This window comes from Falco cherrug, chromosome 7, assembly GCF_023634085.1.
Source record: "Falco cherrug isolate bFalChe1 chromosome 7, bFalChe1.pri, whole genome shotgun sequence".
In the NCBI taxonomy this organism is placed as follows: Eukaryota; Metazoa; Chordata; class Aves; order Falconiformes; family Falconidae; genus Falco; species Falco cherrug.
The window spans coordinates 70,994,069-71,019,279 of NC_073703.1; the positions used below are offsets into that span (position 1 = coordinate 70,994,069).

The following is a 25,211-nucleotide window of genomic DNA, read 5'->3' on the forward strand; positions in this document are numbered from 1 at the left end:
ATGAAGTGTCTCTGTCTCTTACAGTGTATTTTCTGTTTCCTTTAGAAAACTGTAACTACAGCTTCTATGATCACCACTAAGACACTACCTCTCGTCTTGAAAGCAGCAACTGCGACCATGCCTGCCTCTGTTGTGGGTCAGAGACCTACCATTGCTATGGTTACTGCTATCAACAACAATCAGAAAGCGGTCCTCAGCACTGATGCACAGAATGCACCAGTCAACCTCCAGACAACAAATAAGGTCACTGGGCCAGGAGCTGAGGCAGTCCAAATAGTGGCAAAAAACACAGTAACTTTGGTAAGCGTTTCATATGTGTGCCCTGCAGATGTGTGGGGGTTTGGTTTACAAGAGGACTGTTGGGGAAAAAAATAATCACACTGGGGTTTGCACAGAAAGGAAAATAGTAGGGACATGTCGTGAGTCTTCACTAGTAAACATTGTTAAAATCATAGTCCAAGAAAATCATTTGCTCTCTACATGGGTTGTTACTAATGTTTTGCTTAACAGAATTAAATCAGTGCTGTCATCACCTCTGTGTAAAGCTTCCCCTGTCAGTAGTTGTTAGTCCTGGGGAAATACCACTGGTTTCACCCCTACCTAATCTATGTGGCTGTGTTTTGCAGAATTCTTAGTCTTTTCTTTGGCAGTGGTGATGTCAGACTTTCTTCATTTGATCAGTTTGGGTCTTCATCTTAGATTTTTTTTTTGAGTCAGTCTCATGCCCTTTGCGTGATGAAGTCTCTGGTGTTAGAGACATCACTTAACTCTGCCCACTACCATGTCTTCACTCACTGCTTCTTCATACATATATACAGATCCTGTTGCTTTAAGCATGTATTTTGGAAAGTGCTTTAGTTATATCACACAGAATAGTTAGCCACCTAGAAATAAAAGCAGCAATGTTTTAGAATTGGGTTGTATGGGCTTCTTGGTCTGGGAACCAGGAGTTGTATAGCATCATGACAGGGAAATTTTGCTTCTGGAGTAAAGGCTAAGGCTTCACTAAACATTTATCTTTATTAAAAAATGCAGTTTAATAATACAAATGGAAGTAATTTTGCTTCCTAATGGGGCATATGTTTGCAATCAGAATAGAGAAGACTATTTGAGGAGAGTTTTTTTCTACTGTTACCTTTTCCTGTGCCATCCGTTGCACCACTCTCATCTGTCCTTTATATCTGTGCTTCATTTCTTTGCTGAATAACTTAATTCGGTCTGGGGAGGTGATTCTGTTTTAATAATAGTCCATGATTTATGTTTCTGTAGCAAATTTCATCAAAAATCTCAGAGTTATTTTCCCAAGCATTAATTAATCGGTATAGGACCTTTTTGAAGTAAATTGCAATCTTTTGTGGGTGGACAGAAGTACAGAAGGCTGGAAGCTAACCTGGATGTTAATTTCAGGGAATGTCACCAGGTACTCAACTTAGGGTAGCTAGTAGTGCTATTCAGAGGTTAATCGTGTGGCAGCTCCATCTGACTGCTTTCAAACAGGCAAGTACTTAGGATGCCTTCAAGTGAGGTCTTAAATGTTTCAAATGAGCGGCCTACTTTTGGAATTTTCAAGTTGTGTGTTAAGAGCCCCTCACAGTGTCATTAATATTGCTAAAAGAGTTGTAACTTCCAGATCTTTTATATTTGTGTGAGATGCTTTCGTTCTCCTGTGTGCCATTCAGCATGAAAGGACAGTGGTTCATATAGTGGGCATCAAAGTCTTGGTTATTTTTTTCGGTTTGTCGTAAAGCCGATTTTTAATTATTAAAACAAATAGGATTTTTTGTTATCTTCAAATGAAATGGGTTTAGATTGCAGAGCACAGTAGTTAGTACAGTTGACCTAAAAGGAAAGATGCCTTCAATATATGGAGCAAGGTGTGTAGGAACAGGCAAGTAACATTAGCGCTGTCTTTAATGTATTTCTAATGAGGACCCTGTTACTGTGAAAAATTATTTACAAAGTGGAAAACCGGGGACATCAGGTCTGAAAATACATTGGGGATGTTGATTCTGTTGAACAACTTTGAAGCTATTTTCCTCTTACTGAATTCTCTTACCTTCTTACAGCAGGTTCAGGCTACGCCTCAGCCCATAAAAGTGCCGCAGTTCATCCCTCCTCCCAGACTTACTCCTCGTCCAAATTTTCTTCCACAGGTGAGTGTACAGAGAGCAAGCAATAGAAGAAGGAACTTAATTATAGCATAGATAGGAGATACTTTCCGTGAGCATAATTTTTGTCAGTGTTTATTGGTGACCTGGTGGAGGAGACAATTCATCCTTAACGTGTTTACGGATGATGCCAGATCTGAGGGTGCAGCCAGTACTGGAGGGCAGCGCTGATGTTCCAGGGGCCCTAGGCAGGACAGAGGAATGGGCCAGCAGGAACCTCTTGAGCTTCAGCACAGAAAAAGGCAAAGTACCGCACCTGGAGTGGACGGACTAACCCCTGCGTTGGCACAGGCTGGGGACTGGCTGGGGAGCAGCGCTGCTTCAAAGGTCTTGGTTGACAGTAGGTAAAGCAGCGGTGTGCCCTGGCAGCGTATTGGGCTGTACCGACAGGACCACAGCCAGGAGATTAAGGGAAGAGATTATCCACCTTTCCTCAGCCATCACAAACTGGGAACTGATATACAGTGTGCAGTTTTGGACCCCCTGGTTGATAAATTTGAATGAGTCGAGGGGAGGAAGGCCACTAAGATGTCTAGAGGGCAGGAATATATGACCTGCAAGGGGAGGCTGAGGGATGTGGGCTTGCTCAGTTTTGGAGAAGAGGTTTTGGGGACAGCCTAGCAGCAGCTTTATTTCCAATATCAACAAGGAAGTTAACAAGAAGATGGAGACAGAGGTGCTTGGCTGGAGAGTTACAGACATGATCACAAATCGGAACAGGGAAGGTTTAGACTGCATATAAGGAAGCAGTTCTTTCTTTGAGGACAGTTAGGAGTGGGAGAGGCTTCCCAGAGATTTTGTGGAAGCTCCATCCTTGGAGTTTTACAAGACCTGTCTAGACAAACCCCTGAGCAACCTGGTCTGCGTTTAGTGGTGGCTCTGCTCTGGGCCAGAGGTTGCGTTACAGGCCTCCTGAGCTGCCTCCCAACCTGCATGAGTCTGTGATTACAAAATTGGCATATGATGATCATATGTGATCGTATTTACATCAAGTGAAATGAACCCACTGAACAGGTGTCAGCAAAATCAAAGTATCGCCCAAGGCCTTAAATTGCCTTAATTAGTGTTCGCTGGTCATGAGCAAAAAAGGAAAAACAACATGTCTCTAGATTGTTCCCCAGTATTTCTGCATTGCAACAGAGGGTGACCTCTGTTTGCAGCTGACACTAAAACTTGTGGTTTACTTTTTTTCCCACGGTTTGGGAAAGGCACAGATTGCTTCTTCATTTGAAAAGACATCTTGGAGGAACTATTTCATTTGTAAGAAATACGTGGTGCTGTGAATAAAAGTCTAAATCTTTTACAAAAGAAAAAAGGAAAGTATAGGCTGATATCTGATTAAGATTTGGAGATGGTGTGATCTGTTGGAATGTGACCTAGTTTTCCATGATAAAATGCATTATGGAAATATTAAAGGTGGATAGGACAATAGGAATCAAATAAGGAAAAAGACTATTTTCAGAGTAATGTATTCTACTTTTATACTCTGTAATGATGTGATAAGTAAAAACTTAACAATGGGCAGGAAACAAGCAAGCATTGGCGGTGGACTATTGGAGGATTCTCGTGGCTCTTCTTCTTGTGAAAGAAGAAAAGAGTAATGACTGCATTTACCTGTAGCCTTCAGCACTTTCAATGAGGGATTAATGTATAATCTTAACAGTTTTTTTTACTTAGCAAGATTGGTTGTTCAGGTGTCTAAATAATATATAGAGTTGACAAAGGTAGCAGGTATTTGCTGAAAAATTTAATTATTTCTTCCAGGGCACAATCAACTACTCATGATTTCTTGGAAGCTCACTATAAAGCCCTGAGACACACTTTTAACATGAGAGCCTCAGCTGTGCCTGTAAATATTACATGAATTTTTTGGCATGCAAAACTGATATGTTGATTTAGATACAGATAAGGCACTTGGCAATAAACCTGCAATGTAAGTGTCTGTGCATCCAAATACCATTTCAGGGTCAGTGACTGCATATGCAGATGTTGTGGTTGGGTTGTATGCAAGTAGGTTTGAAAATGTGGCTTTTCCTTCTCATAGCATACTTAGGACACTATGCTAAAAAATTACATTCTATTAAAAAATCAAGCAACCTTCTGCAGATTATACAGGCTGAACTGAAAGTAAGAAAGTGCATCTGAAATAGTCATACACAAATCTCTCTCTTTTCTTTTTTTTTGGTTTTTTTTTGTAGGTTCGACCTAAACCAGTTGCCCAAAATAACATTCCTATTGCCCCAGCACCTCCTCCAATGCTTGCAGCTCCTCAGCTTATCCAGAGGCCTGTGATGTTGACGACAAAGTTCACGCCCACCTCTTTACCCAACTCTCAGAACTCCATACATCCAGTTCGTGTAGTTAACGGGCAGACAGCAACCATAGCCAAAACCTTCCCCATGGCACAGCTCACCAGCATCGTGATAGCAGCGCCAGGTACCAGGCTCGCTGGACCTCAGACTGTACAGATCAGCAAACCAAACATTGAAAAACAGGTACGGGTAAGAAAGTGGCTACTAATGCAACAGACTGGGTTTGTTGCTTTGCTGTGCCCGTTTGGAGAGGATGACAACCATGGAGAAATTTTCAGTGGGTACTGGAGATACTCATGTTCCAGCAACAGTACAAATCATGGAACAACTTGCAACTCTTGGGGTAGAAGTTACCATTTTCTTTAATATGGGCCGTTGGAATCTGTTTCTCACCATCGGTGTTTTTATGCTCCCCCTAATGTCTTAACTTGAGTGGGTTATGAGCACGCCACATTGCAGGACTGTATTCCAGGATCTTGGAGACCAAGTACAAACTGAAATCCATGTTCATATCAGGCTTGTAAGAAACATTGGAAAAATATTTTCTGTGTTTCTGTTTTTCAAAGGGTGCCTACATGAAAGGTGAAAATTATGTGAAAACATAGGGTTATTTAATACGATCAATGTAGCCATTTCTTCCTTGATCTTGCAGTCTTCTGATTGGAGGCAGAATAGTCTCACTCAGCTTCCGAGGACTGATAGCTCCCCGTGACTAAGTTGGATTGATTGAGTGGAAAGGAAGCCCTCGGAAACAGAGAATTCTAGATGTTTAGTTTTAAAGTCTCTCTCCAGAAAAGACTTCTGTATCATAAAACATTCCTTTAGTCAGCGTGGATTGCAACTGAGAGCCTTTGCCATTCAGTTCAAGTAAAGCAATCTCTGTTCGGCTTTTTACTCTTTTGTATATTTTATATTAGTCACAGTATAACATAGTATGTTATATAGTACACAATCTAGAACGTATAATATTTATGTAGCTTCTATAAATAATAGTAGTATATCTTTCACTTAATTCTTTCATAGACTAACGTGCCTTGAAGTTGCCTTCTGCTTTTGAAGTCACCTATGGAGACTGAAAATCATGTGCATGAAAGTTATGCTCATGCTCAGTTCTGCTTATGAATTCTCATGAGGAGGTTCTTGCGTACCTCAGGGCTGTTCCACGAGTTACTCAGCAATGCGTTTCCTTTTCGTGTGATTTGAAGTTTTACTTCTACAATACCATACTTTTGATGCCTATTCCTTTTGATGCCAGCAATATTTGTTTGTGCTTTGAATAATTACTGGCAATTCAGCTGTTGAAAAACACTCAGAAGAATGGTGGTGTTTTAACATGAATTTTTCTCTGTATTTTCTCCATACCATAAAGGAGAAAAGTTTGTCCCTGTGTAGCTTACTTCACTCGGTTTGTAGCCTCAACAGCTACGCCATGGCCAAAGATGGGTTGGGTCATGCAGGGTTTGTGATATCATCGCAGAAGATTATGACTTAGGAAAAGAAATAAGCTTCAGAAACATCTGTGATTGTAGGAGTCAGAGAGACAGGGTCTGAGCCATTCGTAATTCTATGACATATAAAGACTGAGGAGTGAGAAGTACAAAATGCATGTGCCATGGGGAATGGTTTCTACCTGGAAGTCTTCCATGAGATGTTCTTAAAGTGTCTGTTTTCCCATACTGTATAGTGATTTCTGTAATGGAGTTAACTCTTAAGATTACTTCTGTTGCTTGCGTGGCTGCATGGGTTGATGCAGTGGTAAGGCTGTTCGATCCTTTGTTAAAGGAGAACACTTTATTTAATATTCCTTTCACATAGATTCCTCAATTAAGTCTTTGCTAGTACGCTGCCAGCTTTAAACTCTTGTTCTCCTGAACCTGCAAAAGTATTTGTTTTGCCTTACTAGTCAAAGTAAAGAAAAAAGTCATTCTTATCACTGAATGGGAGAAACACTGTTTCTTTTCAGACTATTAAACCACATGTGGAAGCAGAAGAGAAGCAAACAGAAAGTCGTACAGTTACTCCACCTGCTGCACCGAAGCCAAAACGAGAAGAAAATCCACAGGTATCAGAACACACCGAGCTTTCTTTTAAGAAGAAAAGGAAACACTCAGCACTTTAGAAAACATTTTCCCCTCCTCTGTTCCTTCAAGTCTCCTTAACTTGAACATTTCTATACATTCCTGTTGGACAGCAGTAGTTGATAAGGCTAGAGAATAAGCAGAAGAGAATAAGAGAATAAGTTGATAGAGAGTAAGTTGTAGAGAATAAATTGATTTTTACATGTCTGTGCACTTACTGCATTAAAATTGGGATCCTTTAAGAAGCCATAGCACTTATTGAGAGGCACATGTAAGCCAGAATTGCTCCTTGTAGTTCACAATATATGGAGAATGATCTTTAACTAGCAATATTTTGCTGGCAATTAAACTGTGTTGGTACTTTCTAAAAGTCAGTCACTTAGTTGGTTCAGTGCTGGACTGGAAGTAAAGAAACTGCTTTCTTGTTCCCAGCTCTGCCAACTCTGTGATCACGAGCAACTGGCATTTCCCTGTATCTCAGCCTAGGTTCCCATCTAGAAAATGGGACTACTGTCTATCCCCTGTAAGGCAGTTTGAAGGTATGAATGAAAAGTGATTTACAGAAGCAAAGTACTACTAATAACATTTTTGTTACTTACTTACCTGTCAACTGACTTCAGAGGGCCTAAGTGACATAGCCCATCCTATCGGTTTGATTTGTCATTATCTTTTTTTTCTCCCCCTTCACAGAAACTTGCCTTCATGGTGTCTCTGGGACTAGTTACTCACGACCATCTGGAAGGTAGGAAAAATGTCTTAACTTGGTTCCTGAACTCCTCTTTCATGGCCGTTCTGAATTGGAAGTGCAGGTCCAAAGTATTTCTGGATTAAATGCAGTGTTTTCTTGCACAGAAGTACATTTGGGATGTCTGTACTCTTGGTCTAACTTAGTTTGTTGTGCATACTTCTTTATTCCTCTTACTACACTGAAACAAAGCAGTTGCTTATGCAAGCAGAGATCAGTGGTTGGGAAGAAGGTGTATGCTCTGATGTTAGGAAGGAAATTTGTGATAATCCCATTGTTTTCTGGACAGCCCCTGTATCTGCCAAGTTACACCATGGATAATGTTACTGTAACCCACATCTAGAGATTTTTCATTTATTTCATGGGACTGTAATCTGTAGTGAATGAGTTAATAGATTACAATTGGGTTTGTAATTTAAACTCCTTAATCGTATACAGTGAAATACAGCCTAAGGTTTCAATGGCTTGCGTATTTCTGTACTGTATTTATTTTTAAGTATCAACAGGCTTACCAGAGGCTTTTCATTTTAGATCCCAATTACACTGACCATGAGTTTAAAACGTCTCAGGTGGGGGGTGTGAGAAGATGGCAATCATTTCATTAATTAGTTGAGCACTGTATATGTTCCCTGTCAGCTCTTAGGTTTCAAACCTTCAGAAATTAGAAGTATAACAAAGTTGCCTATGTTCAAGCATGATCGCTGTTCTGTAGAAATCGTCACAGCTCTCCTCACATGCAAACTGAATTCTGAGGACTTTATATACTGAGACCCGTTGTTTTCTAACCTGAATGCTTTGTTTTACAAGAAATCCAAAGTAAGCGACAAGAGAGGAAAAGAAGAACAACAGCAAATCCAGTGTACAGTGGAGCCGTTTTTGAGCCTGAGGTATTTATTTTTTGCTGGGGGAAGCTGGTATTTTCATTCTGAGCTTGTGTGTCTTTCTGCCTTGTTGCTACCTCCTAAGCTATCGCAGTCCTAACTAGACAGGCAAGCTATCATTTATAATTCAAAAGGCCATTGTGGTGGTAAGACCCTCAGATTTTTAAATAGTAAAGACATTGGGATGTTCTTCAAATACTTACATCTTTTTCTGCCTTCTCCTGCGTAACTCTGACGTTAAGTGGCCACGTGTGTTACTCTTACCATTAGGTCAGCTTGCGTATCAGCCTGAAGCAGTCCAGGTGTCAGAAGTAGTGTAAAAAAGCTCACCTTTCTGAAGCGGTGCTTCAGGAAACAGAACAGGCAGGAATCTCACTTTGTACTACCATGCTGTTCCTCAGCTATCGCATGTAGTTGCTGCCAAAAAATGTTAGCCAACAAAAATTGTTATATTCTGCCCTGCAGCGCAAGAAGAGTGCAGTCACGTACCTGAACAGCACAATGCATCCCGGGACACGCAAAAGAGGTGAGGTATACTTAGACCTGTCTCCCTGCTCTGTGCCTCTTCTTCCGTCTTGCATTTGCAGTCCCCTTTTGATTTGGAGAGCAAAACAAAGAAGGACACTACAGTACTTCATTTGTCCAGTAAATTTCCACATTAGACAAATCTAGGGATTAGCATAGCACGTTTTATTAGGCAGCTCAGTGTTTCATTTCAGTTTCACTCTCAAAAAAACCCCCCAAAAATACAATAGATAAAGTGAAAGGTGAGATGTTTGAACATCATTTAGTGGTATAAAGCTGCTGTCAAGATACTCTTGTTAATAACTAGATTGTATTGTTACTGTCAAGAAGAAGGTAGTTATGGAAAAAGTGTCTGTGCCCTGAGGAGGGGAAACTTAGTGTAACAAAAGCCTTGTTCCCCACTGGGAGTAGAGATGGGTCCTTCAAAAGAATTTATCATGAGCAAGAAAGGCTATCATGCTCACACTGAGCACTTTTCTGCAACCAGAGTGACAGTCGTCCTGAAATGAGAGATGATCTTTCATACAGGTATGCGGTGTTATTCAGTAGAAATCCTTCTGTAGAACAGATGAAATTTTAAGACTTAGATTATGGTGAAACAGATGAGTCAGAACAGCACAGGAGAGAACATGATAACATTTTTTGAGCATGGCATCAACCACACATATATGTCAATCTTTCCCTGATTTTTGATGATTTTCTGGAGTCCTTAAAGACTCGTAATGCCTTCTTTACTCCTGAGTTTTCTGCTAAAAAAAAAAAGTAAACAATCAGATTAAAAAAACCCCCACAGTTCTACCTAGCACTGAGCAGTTCCATTATCTTTGGGTTTTGACTGCAAGGTCAAATATTCACTTGGCACGTGCTCTCCTTGATACACCTCTTCAGTCCAGCAGGCAGTGTGGCAAAGCTGGCACTTCTGCAGCTATGCTGCCTCTAAATAAAAGGCGTTGGTCTCTATGCCATCCTCTAATAACATTGAACGTATTTTTTTAAAAAGATATGATGTAGATTTTATAGAGAGAGTTTTGCATTTACTGTGTGGATAAGTAAATGTTCCTTCTTCTAGTAATGATTTCTTAATTCTGTTTTATAACTCATTGTGAACAATTACTGTATCAATGAAAACAATTGCATGCTTTTGTACTTGATACTCTCTTAGCCTGTTTTTGCACACTGACTGCTATTATACTTTCTTTTTTTCCCCTCACACTCTTTTGTGAGCCTGTACCTTGCATCAGTACCAAATTAGTAGCACATATTATTTTCATTTGACAAAAGATTTAGAGGTATACATCTGTTTTGTGATTTAGTATAGCAATATATTAGGTGAAAAGCTTATGCAAGCGTGTGCCCTTGAGAGCTTTAGTTTAATTCTAGATGGTGCTGAGCATGTCAGAAATTTCAGCCATGGACATCACTATGAGAAATCCGTTTCCAAGGACATACTTAATTCTGGAACATATCCAGACCTTAAATGCAAGGTTTAGCATGTTAATAGGTATAGACTGACGATCTGTAAACATAAGATCTGGGGAGTTATTCCTAGATCCTAACTCCTTTATGTTTACATATCCATAAATTACCCTGGAGAAGAGAGGCAGAAATGGTGGTTACATACCGGGTTTTTGCTTTCTTGCTTTGCATACATAAATTTATAAAAATTGTTATGAACACCTTTTTGCACTTCCACTCATCCAAAGGAGCATACAGGAGTTGTACATAATCAGACATACTTGACTGAGAAAGTCTAAGAAAGAACACAGAATGGGGGGGGTGTTACAGTGGCAGACCAGTGGTACGTTACAACTGGTGGTAGTTACGGGTCAGGCAGCAGGTAGCCTAATTTTAAAAACGTGCCAGTGGGGTAGGAAGTGCTGATCTGTGGGTGAGTGGCTTTAAAAAAGAGGGGAAGAAAAGGAGGGGGTTGGTGAGTGTTGGCCTCTGGTAAAGGACTTACCTTTGCGGAGATTTGTGCTGGCACTAGAAAGATAGGGAGGGATGGGAGAACAGTGGAAAGGATTTAATAGTAGTTATCGTAGCTTCCCTCTAGGTTTGATGCCAACCTGTTTCCCCTAAAAACTGAGTAGCCTCATTTCTAGGAGTGGCAGGGGTCCCCATGCTGCTTTTGTGGGGTTGATTCTTTGATTCTCTACAGAGCTTATTTCTGTTTCCTTCTGAAATACATCTTTTAAATGTTCCTTCCTTGCAAAATTCTACTTAAAGATTTCTAAAAAATGTTTAAATCTTTGCTTCTGTCCTTCCACTTGTAACTTTTATATTAACTTCCTCTCTGTGCTACATCATTTCCTTTTTCATGCTAGCCAATGAGGACCACTGGCCAAAGGTATGTAAGATCATTTTTCCTTCTTTTTTTTTTTTTTTTTTTTTTTTGTGTGTGTGTGTGTGTGTGTTCCCTGTTGTTAATATGTAGGTCGTCCACCTAAATACAACGCGGTGCTGGGGTTCGGGGCTTTGACCCCCACATCCCCTCTGTCCAGTTATCCTGACTCCCCCGAAAATGAAAAGACAGAGACCACATTTACTTTTCCTGCAGCTGTTCAACCCGTGTCCCTGCCTAGCCCCAGCTCCACAGACGTAAGTAACTCTCGGGGAGGGGGTTACTTGTAGAAAGATATGTAGAAACAGCCACAAGGAAAATCATTGCAGATTTTGTTTTAGTCTCACTCATCGTTTGTCCTGACTCAGTGCAGTGAAACAACCAGCATTCTTTTAACACCCTTCCTTTTTCCTCCTGCACCTATGTTCTTGTCCTGTAGAGATTTTATTTATAACTCCTTTGGTGGATTGAAACATTGGGAGGCACCAGGCTTGCTAGATGAGCTCATTTCCTTTGTGCAGTGTCTGAGATCTTGTCTGACTGAATTGAATCTGTCAACCATGAAAAAGGGGGAAGGGGAGAATGGAAAGTATTACTTTCAGACCATAATAACAAAAAGTTGTGGTGTTTCTGTAATGAGAGAAGGAGGGAGAGTGCTTGGGTCACACAGAACAGGCAAGAGAGCAGCATTTGCAGCCCTGGTTTGGCAGTTTTGGTGTGCTGGCATAGCTAAACACATCGCCCCTGTGGTCAGATCGTAAAACCTGGCCTGAGTGAGGTCCGGTCATATTGTTATCATCTACAAAGAAGCAAGTGTCCTTATTTTAAGATAATTTGAAGGTAAGATTTGCTACTCAAGGCACAATCTTTTTTAAGTTGCTGAGAACTATCCAGTTATTTCATTGTTTCTATTCCTTGCAAAAACATTATGGAAAAAATTAAAGGTCATACGTAAACTTTAGAAGATAAGTAGTGTGGGAAGCATTGGACTGAGTCGCTGTATAGATCCAAAATGCCGTAACGAAGGGACTGTACACTATGGTTTGTTCTGAAAGTGTACTGTGACAGTTCAGTACGGGTGAAACGATTCATTGCGCAAAAATTCTCCAGAGCTGCATTGTCCTGGAAGCAGCACTTCCAGTAAAGCACTTGCGTTCTAATGACTAGTACCTACTGGGCACAGTTTAAACATAAAAAAGGTGCATGCTTATTTCTTCATACTAGTGCTGCCAAAGCTCCTGCAAGCTGAGTTAGAGCAGTCTCTTCTTTTGTTTTTCACGTCCCTCTTTTTGTTTTTCTAAACGTATTATCACACATAATTGAGGCCCAACCATTTGAAATGGGCTTTAAGGGAGAGTTGGGCTGCTTTATTTCCATCTATGCAGTTGCATCACTGTAAGTTTGTAGACCAAGAGACCAACTCAGCTGGCCACTTACAGCAGGGAATAGAAGCCAGCTTCTTGCCTCTGAACTGTATTTGTTCTGCAGAGGTAACAGGAATAGAAATAATACAAGTGTGTCTGAGTCACTGAAATAAATAGATGCAATTCTGATACCCAGGGAATATGTATGTGAAATTAAAAGTTTCTCTTTCATATAGTAGTTTTTGAGAGCAGAATAGCACTTGATGATAAAAACCCTTTCCTGACAGTCAAATGAATGGGATTGTGGAACAGCCCCTCAGGGAGAAGGTGGGGCAGCTCCATCCTTGGGGACTTTTAAAAGCAAGCAGTACAAACAACTAGCAAACATGCTGGAGAGCGTGTTTTTTACATTGGCCCCAAGAGAAGGACTGGGTAATGTGGTGGGAGTCTTTTCCATCTCTGACGTGTGTGTGTATACTGCTGAGTCTTTTCCCACTGTGCAAGAGCTCTCAAAACAGTATAATGAGTTGTTGCCCTGTTTTCTGCAGTGCCTGGTAGCAGCAAGCTGAACCAAGAATAGTGAATTTCTGTGCCATTCAAATCTAGTTCTGAATGCCCTGAATTTTCTGAATTTGGATAGTATTTGGGCCTGGATTCTGGACTGCTTTAATATTCATTAATTAATGAAAATAAAAGTATTTTAAAGGAGACAATGTAAGGTTATGCAGCAGGTAATTAACATTCTCTCTTACCCGAGTGTATTATAATATAGCGCAGTAACCTTCTTTCTCTTTTAGAATCATATAGAAATCTCCTTAAACATGTTTCCCGACAAATTGTTTGGTTTATACATATACAACAGCACTAACGTTTTTGTGGGTTTAATTTTTTGAATGAACTTTATCCCAAGGTCCCATTCAATGCATATTTGCTATCAATTGGCCTAATTTGTTAAGACTTTTCAGAAATATTTGGTATTGAATTCTGTATAAAATAAAATACATGTAAAAGTAGAAAATATATTTCAAAGACTATTATGCAAAATTTGAACCTTCAGAGACAGCAAAATATTGGAAACATAGTAAATACGATACCTCTTCTTCTGTCATTACATGTTATAATTCTTACTTGCTAACCATAAAAAGAGGAGTGGTTTCCCACTGCCATCACGAGCTGGAAGGTAGTCTTGTGTTAATATGTCCTCATGAAATTGCTGGATAAACTTGTGCAGTTACATCCCTTTTTTGTGATTCGCTTTCCCCCTTTTATACATTTGGCATGGTGCTTCCTTTTCCCATCTAAGTTTTGAGAACTTAGCAATACTTGTAAAAACCTTTAGCATCCTTGGCTGGAAAAGTGCTATATAATGCTGGAAAAATACTATATATTTAAACACCAAGTGCGAGTCATGCTGGAGGTGAAGACAAAGAGGAAAAGTAGATCTCTGGGATTTAAGGAGCTTGCAGCTTAATTACATGCAGAATGCAGGCTACACTGGAATGCTCATGCCACAGTTTATGACTGGTGCTACCACCAAGAGGAACTGTCCTGCCTGTCACAAGCAGTCTTTTCTCATCCCTGAAATGCCTCCTGTGTTGTTCCAGCACTGATAAATCTGAGGTCACATTTTGATCTCCATAAGGAAACTGGCATAACTAAAAATTGTTAGTCTTAGCCAAGACTGTGCCCTAATCCAGTTAATTTTATAGGCACACACATGCTTGTGCCAGCCTCATGCAGGGGACAGAAATGAGTGTCTGGGCATACAGAGGAGGCAGGATCACTTCATTTGGCCATGTCGTGTTGAAGAGGGTCTGCCTTGTTACCAGGTGATGTGGCTATGGAAAAGTCTCTTTATATCAGACAGAAAATACTGTCTCTAGTGACAGCCTCCAGCTTTGGGGACTTAAAAATGAAAGCACAAGCCGTGCCTGAGTAAATAAGGCTGTTTCAGAAGTTTCAGTTAAAACAGTTTAGCGGTTCCTCAGATACAGAAGAAAACTGCAGTTTTGCCCATCTTTAAAATACTTTTGCATTAATTTGCTGAGAAGGCCTAATTCCTATAGGCTTTAGAATGGGAATTTGGTATTTAGCACTTGAGTAATCTTTGACTTTAGCCAACCTATGAAAATTACAGATCAGGCCAAGCACTTGGTGCCAGGCACCATGGCCCAGAGCAGCCTTCTTGCCTTTCCTTACCGCTGTCATTCTCTGAATGACAGCGATAAATTTTGAAGGGAGGATAAAGCAGGAACTGGAGATGGGATTGGTGATAAGGATGCAGGGGTAGAAAGAAGGAATAGAACCTGGGAAAAGGAAGGAAGTAATGCAGTAGGCAGGACTGAGCAAAACTCTGTGGGTTTTTTTTCTTTTTTTCTATTTGGCAATTAGCTGTAAACCACTTGGTTATGTGTGATTTTCCCTCACACAGTCGTGGCATGTTCACCTGGAAGGTAGCAATTGCCTTTGAAAGTCAATTACTCAGCAGTAAAAACAGTGGAAAAATCTCTTGTTCTAGTGATGGTTCAAGTCTGTGGTCACAATATGTCTTTTTAGTAGTAAACTTTTTATATCAAAACAACATTTCAGTTGAGGGGAGCATTAGGGAACATCCACATTGCAGTCAAGCCCATAAAAGTTAGGAAATAGCAGAATTATTATTGCTTCTGATAACTTAATTCACTTACATCATACATTATGATCCTCTTTATTTATATGGCCATGAACAATTCCTGTTGCAGAGTATTTACTTCTCCCATGCTGTTGCAGTGGAACATACATATAAATATAGATATTACATATTCAAAGACACAAACTACATATACTTCTGATTTGATACTGTTATTATTTAGTTCTGTTGCCTGAAGTCAGGCCCTGCTGCTCCAGACACTTTAAAAAAAAAACCTGAAGAAAACTGTTAGCTGTCCAGAAAGCTTTCATTTGTTTTCCTGGTCTCTTGGTGTGGAGGAAGTAGAGCAAAAAGCAATGTTAAATCACCTTTCATGGTCTCTGTTCCAAAATTCTTCAGTCTCTTAAGCCTGTAGCATGTGTAAGAGCAGCCTCAGGAGCTCTGCCCATACCCCCTCCCCGAGCTGCTCCATAAGCTGGGATTAGTGGGGTTCATGTCACAACATCAAGCCCAGCCCCCCTTTAGCATATATTTATTAACTGTCTGTAGAACCTGGGGCATTTTTTTGGAATCAAATGGTGACTGGGATTTTGGTAAGGCCAGCTATTAATTCTGAGGAAATGCCCTGAATTTTGCATGACCAAAGCTAGGGCTGTGGATTTGGGGCGTGCATGTTGTCATCGTGATGCATTCAGCCGCACTGCACGCTGACCAGCTGTGTCACCTCAGGTTTTGCAGCATTCAGTTTAGAAGGTTCTGGGTCTAAATTTCTGAGTACCTCCCCCTCAGAAAGCAACTACACACGTCTCTTTCTGCAGAGTATTAGGCGAAACAAGTTTGGTTCTCAGCAAATCAATCATTTTGCACCTGAGCCGGTTACCAGGCACCATCGTGTAGTCTGTGGCAACCAAAGCATCTTAGCGCATGTCATTGTCTAGAATGAGAATTTTAATCTAAAATGTGAGGATTTTCCCCTTAAATTTTTCCTTAGGTTACAGAGGATTTTGGTTTAGCTCAGTTGGTGTCTTCTGCCTGCCTTCTTTTCCTTGTACTCACAGAGTGCATGCTAGGGGAAAAGGAGTTCTTCCCAGCCTGGTTACACAGATCACAAGAGGCATGAAATGTTGTTCGTTTAGTTCTTCATTTAACATTGAGGAACCCTTTGGTATTAAAGAATGAAGTAATACCCTAACCCAGCTCTCAGTGATACCTGGGAGTTAACAACCAAAACATGGCACTGAAAATTTGCGGAAGATTGATCCTTTACAACACATGACATCAGCACTAACCGTGAGAATTAAGAGAAGAATAACCTTCCCTTTGACGGAAGGCCTCATCAGCAGTAGAGCCAGGAAGCAGAAACCCAAGCAGATTGCTTGTGTGTCATTCTTCTAATATGTTTAATATTTTATCCATAGTAAGAGATTAGTGTCATTTTTCTTGCCTGGCAACTTAATGTGTAAGTGCCCAGCCAAATCTGCTGTCCCTCCAAATTGATACAACTTATTCACACATGTGACAAGATTGTGGGGTCAGAACGAAGCCTCGCACCCGCGGATCTGCCTCATACGCGCAGTTTGACTCCACACATGCATTTTACGTTGGCGGCCTTGCCCATCTTGCTTGTATCGGACTCCAGGTGGGGCACTGAATACGTCAAGTTGCCAGGACAGGTGGTGAGAGGAGAGGGCTGGGGTGCAGAAGGATGGAGAGGGCTGGGGAGCAGAAGGATGGAGAGGGCTGGGGAGCAGGAGGATGGAGAGGGCTGGGGAGCAGGAGGATGGAGAGGGCTGGGGAGCAGGAGGATGGAGAGGGCTGGGGAGCAGGAGGATGGAGAGGGCTGGGGAGCAGGAGGATGGAGAGGGCTGGGGAGCAGGAGGATGGAGAGGGCTGGGGAGCAGGAGGATGGAGAGGGCTGGGGAGCAGGAGGATGATTCTTTCACACCTCTCTGTTCAAATATCCAAAAAACAAAGAAAAACAAACAACCACCACCACTCCAAGCATGAGATGAGAGTAACAGGAGGAGAGAGAGAGAAGAAAAAGTGACAAAAATCAGACCTACCTTTCTGGGAAGTTAATGGCTGTAGGAATAATTCTTTCTGATGGTGATGCAGTAGTCACTAAACCTAGTTTGTTTAAGAGATGCTGCCAGTAGTGTTTTCAGTACTTTCTTTTAAAACTCCCTTACTTAGAACAATTTCTCTTGGTATTCCTTCATCCTGGCTCTCAGCCTATGTTAGTGGTGAAACACAACCCACTCTATAGGGAATGAGAAGTTTTGAGTCACGGCTTTTTTGGTGCAGTTAGAGGTAACCTAAGTGAAGTAAGAAGAATTGTCTCGGAACATGCAGTAAAAAGAGTTGTCTCGGAACATAATTAATTTTGTTCTTTTTCATTTACAAGCACAACACCTCTTCCTTCCAGTTTCATTTTTAAAGGTGACCTAAATATCTTGACAGGGTTCTTGTAAGTCACTCGGTTGGGGTTTCTTAGATACCATTACTGGCAAGACTCAGCTTGGCAGCATTCCTGCAGCGGAGTTGGGCCTACATCCAGAAATGAGAAGGGTTAAGAAAGTGGGTTGCTTATCACCTTAGCCAAAGAAAATAGGCAGGGTGAAGGGGTAATCTTAAGAAAGGCTGTGGGGTAGCCCTTGTTAAGAGAAGCTGTGGTAGTGAGTGTTTGCTGTATGGTTTTGCCTTGGGAGGACAGAGGGAGTGTTTGGGAGGACAGCTGTCAGTGTTTCTGCCATCCTGCCTGGTTTTCCTGTTTCGCAGCCTGCAAAGAGCTGGCCCATTTGGAATCCCCTTAGAAGTAGTTTGTGCTGTAAACTTTGTATTCAACTAGAATGTGATGTCAGAGATCGAAGTTCACTTTTTGCCTTCTCTCTCTCTCACCCACACCCCTTCCCCTGAATTTTATAGGGCGATATCCATGAGGATTTTTGCAGTGTTTGCAGAAAAAGCGGGCAGTTGCTGATGTGTGACACGTGTTCACGTGTTTATCACCTGGACTGTCTGGACCCGCCTCTGAAAACCATTCCCAAGGGCATGTGGATCTGTCCCAAATGTCAAGACCAGGTATTGTTTGACAGACAGGGAGAGTGATATACAATGCGCTGTAAAGGTTTTTCAGGGTTAAAATAACCGGTTCACTTGGCTTGCTTAAATCAAGACAGCCTGACACGGAGCAAACCTATTTGATCTGTAATAAGGCTTGTGTGAATGTGAATTACCTCGGCTGGAATGCATCAAATTACAAAACTGTTAGGCCTTGCTCCCAGATTTGGGTCTTTTATTTGTTACCATTGTGTTTTTACTCTTTTTTTCTGGGCCAAAGCACGCAAACTTTTGGGAAAGGTTCTTTATGACCCATAGAAATTTTGCTGTTCATCTTAAGCTCGTTGTTTCTTCAAAAGCCATTAGTATATTCTTCTGGACAAATAAATAAAACATTTGCACAAGCCTCCCTCAATAGATAGAGCAAATACAAGCCCCTGTTTGTTTGCTCATATAAATCAAACATCAGGGAGGTTGTCTTCAGTGATCTCTTTAATAATATCATCTAGCATCAGTATAATGAGATGGGCGAACAGTTGGGTGGTTCTTCCTTCCAGATCCCTCTCTGAAAGTACACAATTGAAGTGAACAGATTATATTTTAATATTTTGTTTATAATTGCATTGAGATTACAACACAGAGAAGTAAACTATTGTATTCCTAACCCTTCCGTGGAACTCCCGGAGTTGGGAAGGATTGCTGATAATCGGCAGCCTGAAGCTGTTAGTGTTCTGTCAAACACAGCATATTGCTTGGTCGCCCACGTGCCCTTCGGTTAGCCAGATGGTCACACAAAAACCCAGCCTGACGTACTGTTCAGAAGAATGAAAATGCAAAACTCAAGTGGCTTGGTCAGTAGTTTCAAGAGAGGAGGGAGCGTTAGCACTTCCCTATTCCTGCCCTTGCCTGCTCTCACCTTGTCCTTCCTCTTCATAGTTCCATGATAGGTTCCCACAAAACTGGGCGGGTGGGAATCTGAGTAATTTCCCTGTAAAGTGACCGAGTCCTCGATCTTCTGAGACACTTCTCTGATTCATTTATTAAAAATACATGTCTTTCCTGTCAAAATAAAGCTTCTTGGGAAGGAGTATGTAGGAGGGATCTGGAAGACATAATTGATGTTTACCCTATAAAGAGGGTTTGACAACTCTGTTGAGATGATTCTGATAAGAAAGGGAGATAGGACAGTTTTGTGTTTACTAGCCAGGAAATGTGATGTCTGAACGTATGGTGTGGAGACTGGTCTGTGCCATGAAAACTTTTCTCCCAGAACAACTAAGATCAGCAATTCATCTGAGCCATGAAATAATGTTTATGTCTCCTGGCAGCTCTGAGTTCAGATATATTATCCTTTCAGTCCTCTTTTAAGTTGTTCAGTTTCATTAGTAGACTTTTATTTGTGGCTATGGAAGGAATTTGAGAAAATGCTGACATTTGTAAGAAACAGGTCTGCTCTGTGGGAGCCACAGTACAGTTGTGAATAATTCCCTCTGTTAAATCTCAGAACAGGTCTGTGAAGCTTCATGTTAACAGGGCTGAGGCTAATGACAGCCATGAAGGAAAACCCTCAGCCTTTCCTCCTTTCTCTCTCTCCTTCTTGCTTTTTTAGGGGTAGATTGCATACCAGCTAAATCTCCAAACACTTTTCTTTCAGATGCTAAAGAAGGAAGAAGCAATCCCATGGCCAGGAACTTTAGCAATCGTTCATTCATATATTGCATATAAAGCAGGTAGGAAAATGGAGAACACTTTAGTTTCACTTCTAATAATGGAAGATTTTTTTGGGGGAATGGGATAGAATGGTTCTTCCTTCACAAAAGGAAATTAAAGGGGAAGAATCTTACGCACTAGCAAAGTGAAAATAGTGATCTAAATATTTCTTAAGCCTTCTGTGATATTTGTATATGTAGGTGGAATTTTGGGGGTGATTTAGTGCACAAGTTGTTGAATTGACTTTAAACACAATTAACCTCTTTACATGAAGTGGTTTAGACCCTCTGTCCGCTGTTGTAACAGAAACATTTTAAATACTCCGTTTCGCAGCAAAAGAAGAGGAAAAACAGAAACTACTTAAATGGAGTTCAGATTTAAAACAGGAAAGAGAACAACTAGAGCAGAAGGTTAAACAGCTCAGCAATTCTATAACGGTGAGTATTGCCCTCCCAAAAAACTCTGCACCTGTGCTCTGGTGCCAGAATGCAGAGAGAAAACAATAGAGGGACTCCATGCGTTAGACCTGGCTTCCACTGGATTTACTGAGAATTGAGTGAGTGCTCTGCTTTGCTCTGCTTTGCTTTGCTTTGCTTTGCTTTGGGGAGCCAGAAGGAAACACAGGCAGCATGTGCTTACATTGAGTCACTTACACGTGATCCATGCTGACCATATATTGTAGACATAGAGTGACCTCTAATATCAGCTAGTGACAAACATGACTCGAAGCATTATTGTCTGTGGGCAGTAAAGGAAGTGAAATTCTCCAGTGGCTCGCTCAAATAAGAGTAGCTGGGCCTCTTTGTGTAATAAGAACGACAGTCTTGGTGTGCTTTCCAGACCTTCCTAACAGAGGAGTGACCGTTTGCTCATGACCGACTCTCCACTGCTGACGCGTTGCCGTAGCAGTCAGCAGCCGGACACTGGGCATGCCCCGGCATGGTATGAATTGGGCGATGTCATACTTCAAACCACAAGCTGTAGTTTCCACCTTAGTTTAGCGCTGTAATTAGAGCATACATATTCATTTGCTCTCTCTTCTCACCTCAGTATGCAAATCAGGATCTTGAGTTGCCAGTGTAAGGTGTGAGCTGCTCACTTAGTGTAGCCCCGGTCAGCATCATGGAATGAAAAATACTGACATCTCTTCTGTGTGGCAGCATCTGTAAGGCTGGATACATAAGTACATACGTATGTACTTTTCTTTTTAAATACGGATGCACTTCCTGGTCTGCCTGTCTTTACCTGTTAGAACAAAAGTAAGTGTCCCGTGTTTATAGACCCCTAAATGCTGACGATACAAATAAAACGATTGTGAGCAAACAAGGGGTGAGAGGTGCTGGTTAGCAGGTCTGGAGACTGGTCATCTTCTGGTTAGTAGCAGCTGGGTGTAACCTGAGCAGCACTGGAGCACTGACACTGTTTCTCAGTGGCGTACCCAGGCAGATGTAAGCCCTTAACGTGAGGTTCTGACGGTAGGTAAGGGGAACGGTTTATCTTCTATGACCAAGTCATTGTTTATACTTTCATTGGAACTGTCCAAAAAAGACGCGTTTGGTCTAAATTTTGTGATGTTTTTCTGATGCCATGAGCTGCGTGCGAAAACAGTATAGCTGAAAGCAACAGTGTCTGGAGATCAGCGTGGGTAAAAGGTTTAAAATATGTAAGAACCTGAATGTTACAGACATAGCTACCATCTCCTCCTTTCTGAGAGTTCCCAATATAGATATAAGCAGGTTTTCACCTCTGAAACATCATTTGTGGGCTTTTTTTAAAGTTAACTTACCCAGACTCTTAACTGATGAGCTAGCTAGGTTACTACTGCTTCTAAGAGAAAGACATGGCCACAAATAGGATTTTGAAGTGAAGAAGGGCTTGTTTTTCTTTTCAAGTGCCCCTTTATTTATTGAGAGGAGGAAGTGATGTTCCTGCTAAAATGTATGTGAAAGCAAAGGCTGTATCCCATTAGTGGCATGCACGTACGCTGTCAGCAGTCAGCTGCAGTAGGATGCCTGAGTTTGCAGATCTGAGCTAAAGAAATTTCAGCAATGCGATACTAGTGAAAAAAATAATAAGAGCATACACTTGGAAGTTTCCCTTCAAAAGGAGCACAAAAGGATGGAGCTGTCTACGTTCATTTGCAAAACACCTTGGGATGAAAGGGGGCCGTACCAGGTGACAGCTACGTACTGGCAGTTTAATTCCTCAGCCTGCAAATATGAGTTCTCCTGTGAACCCGGCCCTGAGATTCTTTTTCTTCTGGGCCGGGAAAGTGAAATTGTAGCCGCAGTCTTTTCTGCGTACTTAGATTTAGATCTGTGAATGTCAGTATTCCTTCTCTTACCTTCGTAGATTCACTAGCCTGAACTTACTACTGCTTTTCTGTTTTGCTGCAGAAATGCATGGAAATGAAGAATACCATCCTTGCAAAACAGAAGGAGATGCACAGCTCCTTGGAGAAGGTAAAACAGCTGATCCGCCTCATCCAAGGCATCGACCTTTCAAAACCCATAAACTCTGAGGTCAATTCAGTAGCCATCTCCAATGGCATGGACTCCACTAACAATACTAATGCTGCCACCTCCACCTTAGCCTCCTCCCCTTCCCAGAGCTGCATGGTGAACTGTACCAAGGGCGATGAGACTAAATAACACAGTGAAGTTAAGAAGGAGCCGAGGGAGGTGGCGGCGAGGAGGAAGAGCAAAATAATGAAACTCTAGTAAAGCAAAACTGGATTTCTTCTGGAAAGTGCAGAATTCTTTAGTTCTTTGGTTCCAGAGAGAGCGTGAAGATGCTTGTGCCAGGCGGCACCGGAGTTTGCCAATTGATCCTTCTTATTCTGTGTGTACATGCAAAGTTTGGATCATGTTACATGAATAGTGCCAGCTGGGGGTTCTTTGCCAGCACCATGCCAAGTGAAATAATATATTTACTCTCTCTATATTTTACACCAGTGTGTGCCTGCAGCAGCCTCCACAGCCACTATAGGTTTGTTTTATTTTTGTTTGGGGTGAGGAGCAGGGATGAGGGAGGAGAGCAGGTTTCAAATCCTTATTTGCAGAACAGTTTGTTTAGCTAGGGGAAAACAAAAACAAGTCCAAAGAGCCTGTGGGCTTTTCCTGTTTCTAAACTCTCAGTACTATTAAACCAAAAAAACAGAATTATAAATTATCAAATCCCAGTGCCCAGAAGGGACGAGTCTATCAAATAAGCAGTATTTACTATTGTTTAGACAGGAGATGTACAAAAGGAAAGGAGATGGACTTTTCACTGAGTAACCAGCACATGTACAGGCTGAGGATCTGCTGTCCCAACAGCTTTGGGTTAATCCTGTTTCTTCACGTTAAACAACAGACATGCTTTGCAGAATGGGTTTGGGTCCTCACACTCATGCAGAAAGCCTGTGTTGGGAATGGGAGAACAGAGGGCCAGAATCCAGGGTCAGCTTGGAGCATTGGACGGAGTGTCCCGAGAGAAAATGTGCATCGATTACTTGAAAATGAGATTCCAGCCCTTTTCTATATTTATAAACAACAAAGGTATCCTGAACAAAGTAGCACATGACCCAGATGTGTGAACTGAACAGAGAAATGTCCTTTTCTTTCACTTCCTTTCTCTTCTTTTGGTAACAAGAACTAAATAAGGAATAGAAAAGCTGTTTTTCAGGCTGACAGTCTAATTAAAGAGGTAGATGGGACCTTGCATGGTATAGATTAGAAGTAATAGTGTCAGTGAGATACAGTGAGTCTTTGTGAGTCCTTGTGTCATCGTTTTGGGCACTGTTTTTTTATGCAAGGGCAAAATCTTTGTATCTGGGGGAAAAAACCCAACTTTTTTAAATTAAAAAGGAAAATAAAAGATATTGAGGTCTTCCTAGTGTTACTTAAAATAAGATCAAGGTAAGAAACATTGTAAAAAAAAAATTACAAAAGTGCTATTTGTTTCCTAAACAAGTGATTTCTATTAAAAAGGTGTCAGAACTGGAGAAAATGCTGTGTACTTAGAATTTTTTAACACAGACTTTGCTTATTTATGATGACATTCTGCTGTGTTTTGGTTTTAAAATCCAGTGGGACAGTTTCTGTAGACGATACCATACATGCTACTGGCCAAACTCTAAGGAGAATCAAATCCTGTGGTGCTGGGTGTCACCCCACCTGGAGGATGTGCCGGGCTGGTCCCTGCTGTTGCCGATCTCCCCCGTTCTCCCATGTGTTTGTAACCCAGAGGAAAGCAGTTGGCAGCGTGCTCATTTAAGGCTTTTATAGTTTTGTGATGTGGACTGGTTAGGGCTTGAGAGGACCGACAGTGAGTTGGTTGGACTGAAACCGCCTTGTCACCGCCTTTTGTTTGAGACGTCCATCTCTTACGTAGAATCTTTTTGCTGTAGGTGGCAAAGCTTGCCTTGTGCTTCCAGTTGTTGTGAGGTCTGTCCCAGTTCAGAGCCCTCCTCATCCTGGCCGCGCAGGGTTGTGTGCCAGAGCTGCCTCGTCCTGCTACTGCCTGTAAACATCTGGGCAAAGCCCTGTTTCCACTGGAAGTACTGGAAAAGTCCCATTACTTCCAGTGGGAGCAGAGCTGAGCCCCACTACAGGCACAGCACGAGGCAGAGTCCCTGGTGCGGTGTCCTTGAGAGCGGGTGCTGGGTGGCAAGGCACACCGGCTCAGCTGTTCCTAGAAGACAGAAAAGCTTTGGATTTCAGGGACACGTTTCTGAGCGAGAAGAAGCGAATACTCCAGGCACTACATCGCCTGGGAGAGTCTCTCTGCTGCCACGGCCAAGCATGCGTCTGCGGGATTTTTGGAGCTGTTTCCTTCCCTCTCCTTTAGACTGCCCTTCTGCCCTTGAGGGACTTCTAGTCCTCCTGCAGGAGTGTGCACTATTTTCAGCTCTGAGCTCAGAACTGATACCCAAGTTCTCACATTTGTCTGTAGTTGGGAAAGTGACTCTTACATGCACTTCTCAGCTGAAGCTGTGATAACCCCCACTCTGCCGTTTGGTGCTGGGGTTCTGTTCTGGAGCTAGCAGAGCTGGAAGGAGGAGTTAGCACAAGTGGCAGGGAGGCAGCTGGGTGGACCACGTCAAAACCGATCAAACTAAAAATGTCCTTGCATCAACCCGGCTACCAGTGGGGCCACCGCCATAGGGCGGGCCGGGCCAGCAACCCAGAGCATTTTAACAAAGGGCGAAGTATTTTGAGGGACAAAGAGGAAAAGCGAACTGAACTGGGCACCTTTCGTTAGAACGTGACCAGCAGCTAACAGCCAGGCGCTCGGGGGGGGCTGCCTTTTTGGCCAGGTTGTTCTCTAGCTGGGTAATTCTTAACATCGACTTCTGGAGCATTGAGCACATTCCAGTGAGAGACAGTCTCTAGGGGCAGGTGCGCCGAGTCTTTGT

The 25,211-nt window shown here is 41.9% G+C and overlaps 1 protein-coding gene across 11 annotated transcripts in view; it reads left to right on the forward strand.

Moving 5' to 3' along the window:
* Positions 1-23,852, forward strand: part of PHF21A (PHD finger protein 21A) — a 132,746-nt gene extending 108,894 nt beyond the window's left edge. For 6 of the 11 annotated variants that reach the window (XM_055716992.1, XM_055716991.1, XM_055716990.1 and 3 more), the window contains 12 exons: positions 46-300; positions 2,067-2,153; positions 4,367-4,663; positions 6,444-6,542; positions 7,249-7,300; positions 8,111-8,190; positions 8,650-8,710; positions 11,144-11,307; positions 17,969-18,124; positions 19,758-19,833; positions 20,147-20,250; positions 22,210-23,852. In XM_055716992.1, the coding sequence (XP_055572967.1) occupies positions 46-300; positions 2,067-2,153; positions 4,367-4,663; positions 6,444-6,542; positions 7,249-7,300; positions 8,111-8,190; positions 8,650-8,710; positions 11,144-11,307; positions 17,969-18,124; positions 19,758-19,833; positions 20,147-20,250; positions 22,210-22,464 (1,686 nt within the window). In that variant the 3' untranslated portion in view covers positions 22,465-23,852. Of the gene's footprint in view, positions 1-45; positions 301-2,066; positions 2,154-4,366; positions 4,664-6,443; positions 6,543-7,248; positions 7,301-8,110; positions 8,191-8,649; positions 8,711-11,033; positions 11,057-11,143; positions 11,308-17,968; positions 18,125-19,757; positions 19,834-20,146; positions 20,251-22,209 lie in introns of all 11 variants that reach the window. The other 5 variants (XM_055716999.1, XM_055717001.1, XM_055717000.1 and 2 more) reach the window with 2 other exon arrangements.
* The last annotated feature ends 1,359 nt before the right edge of the window (positions 23,853-25,211 follow it).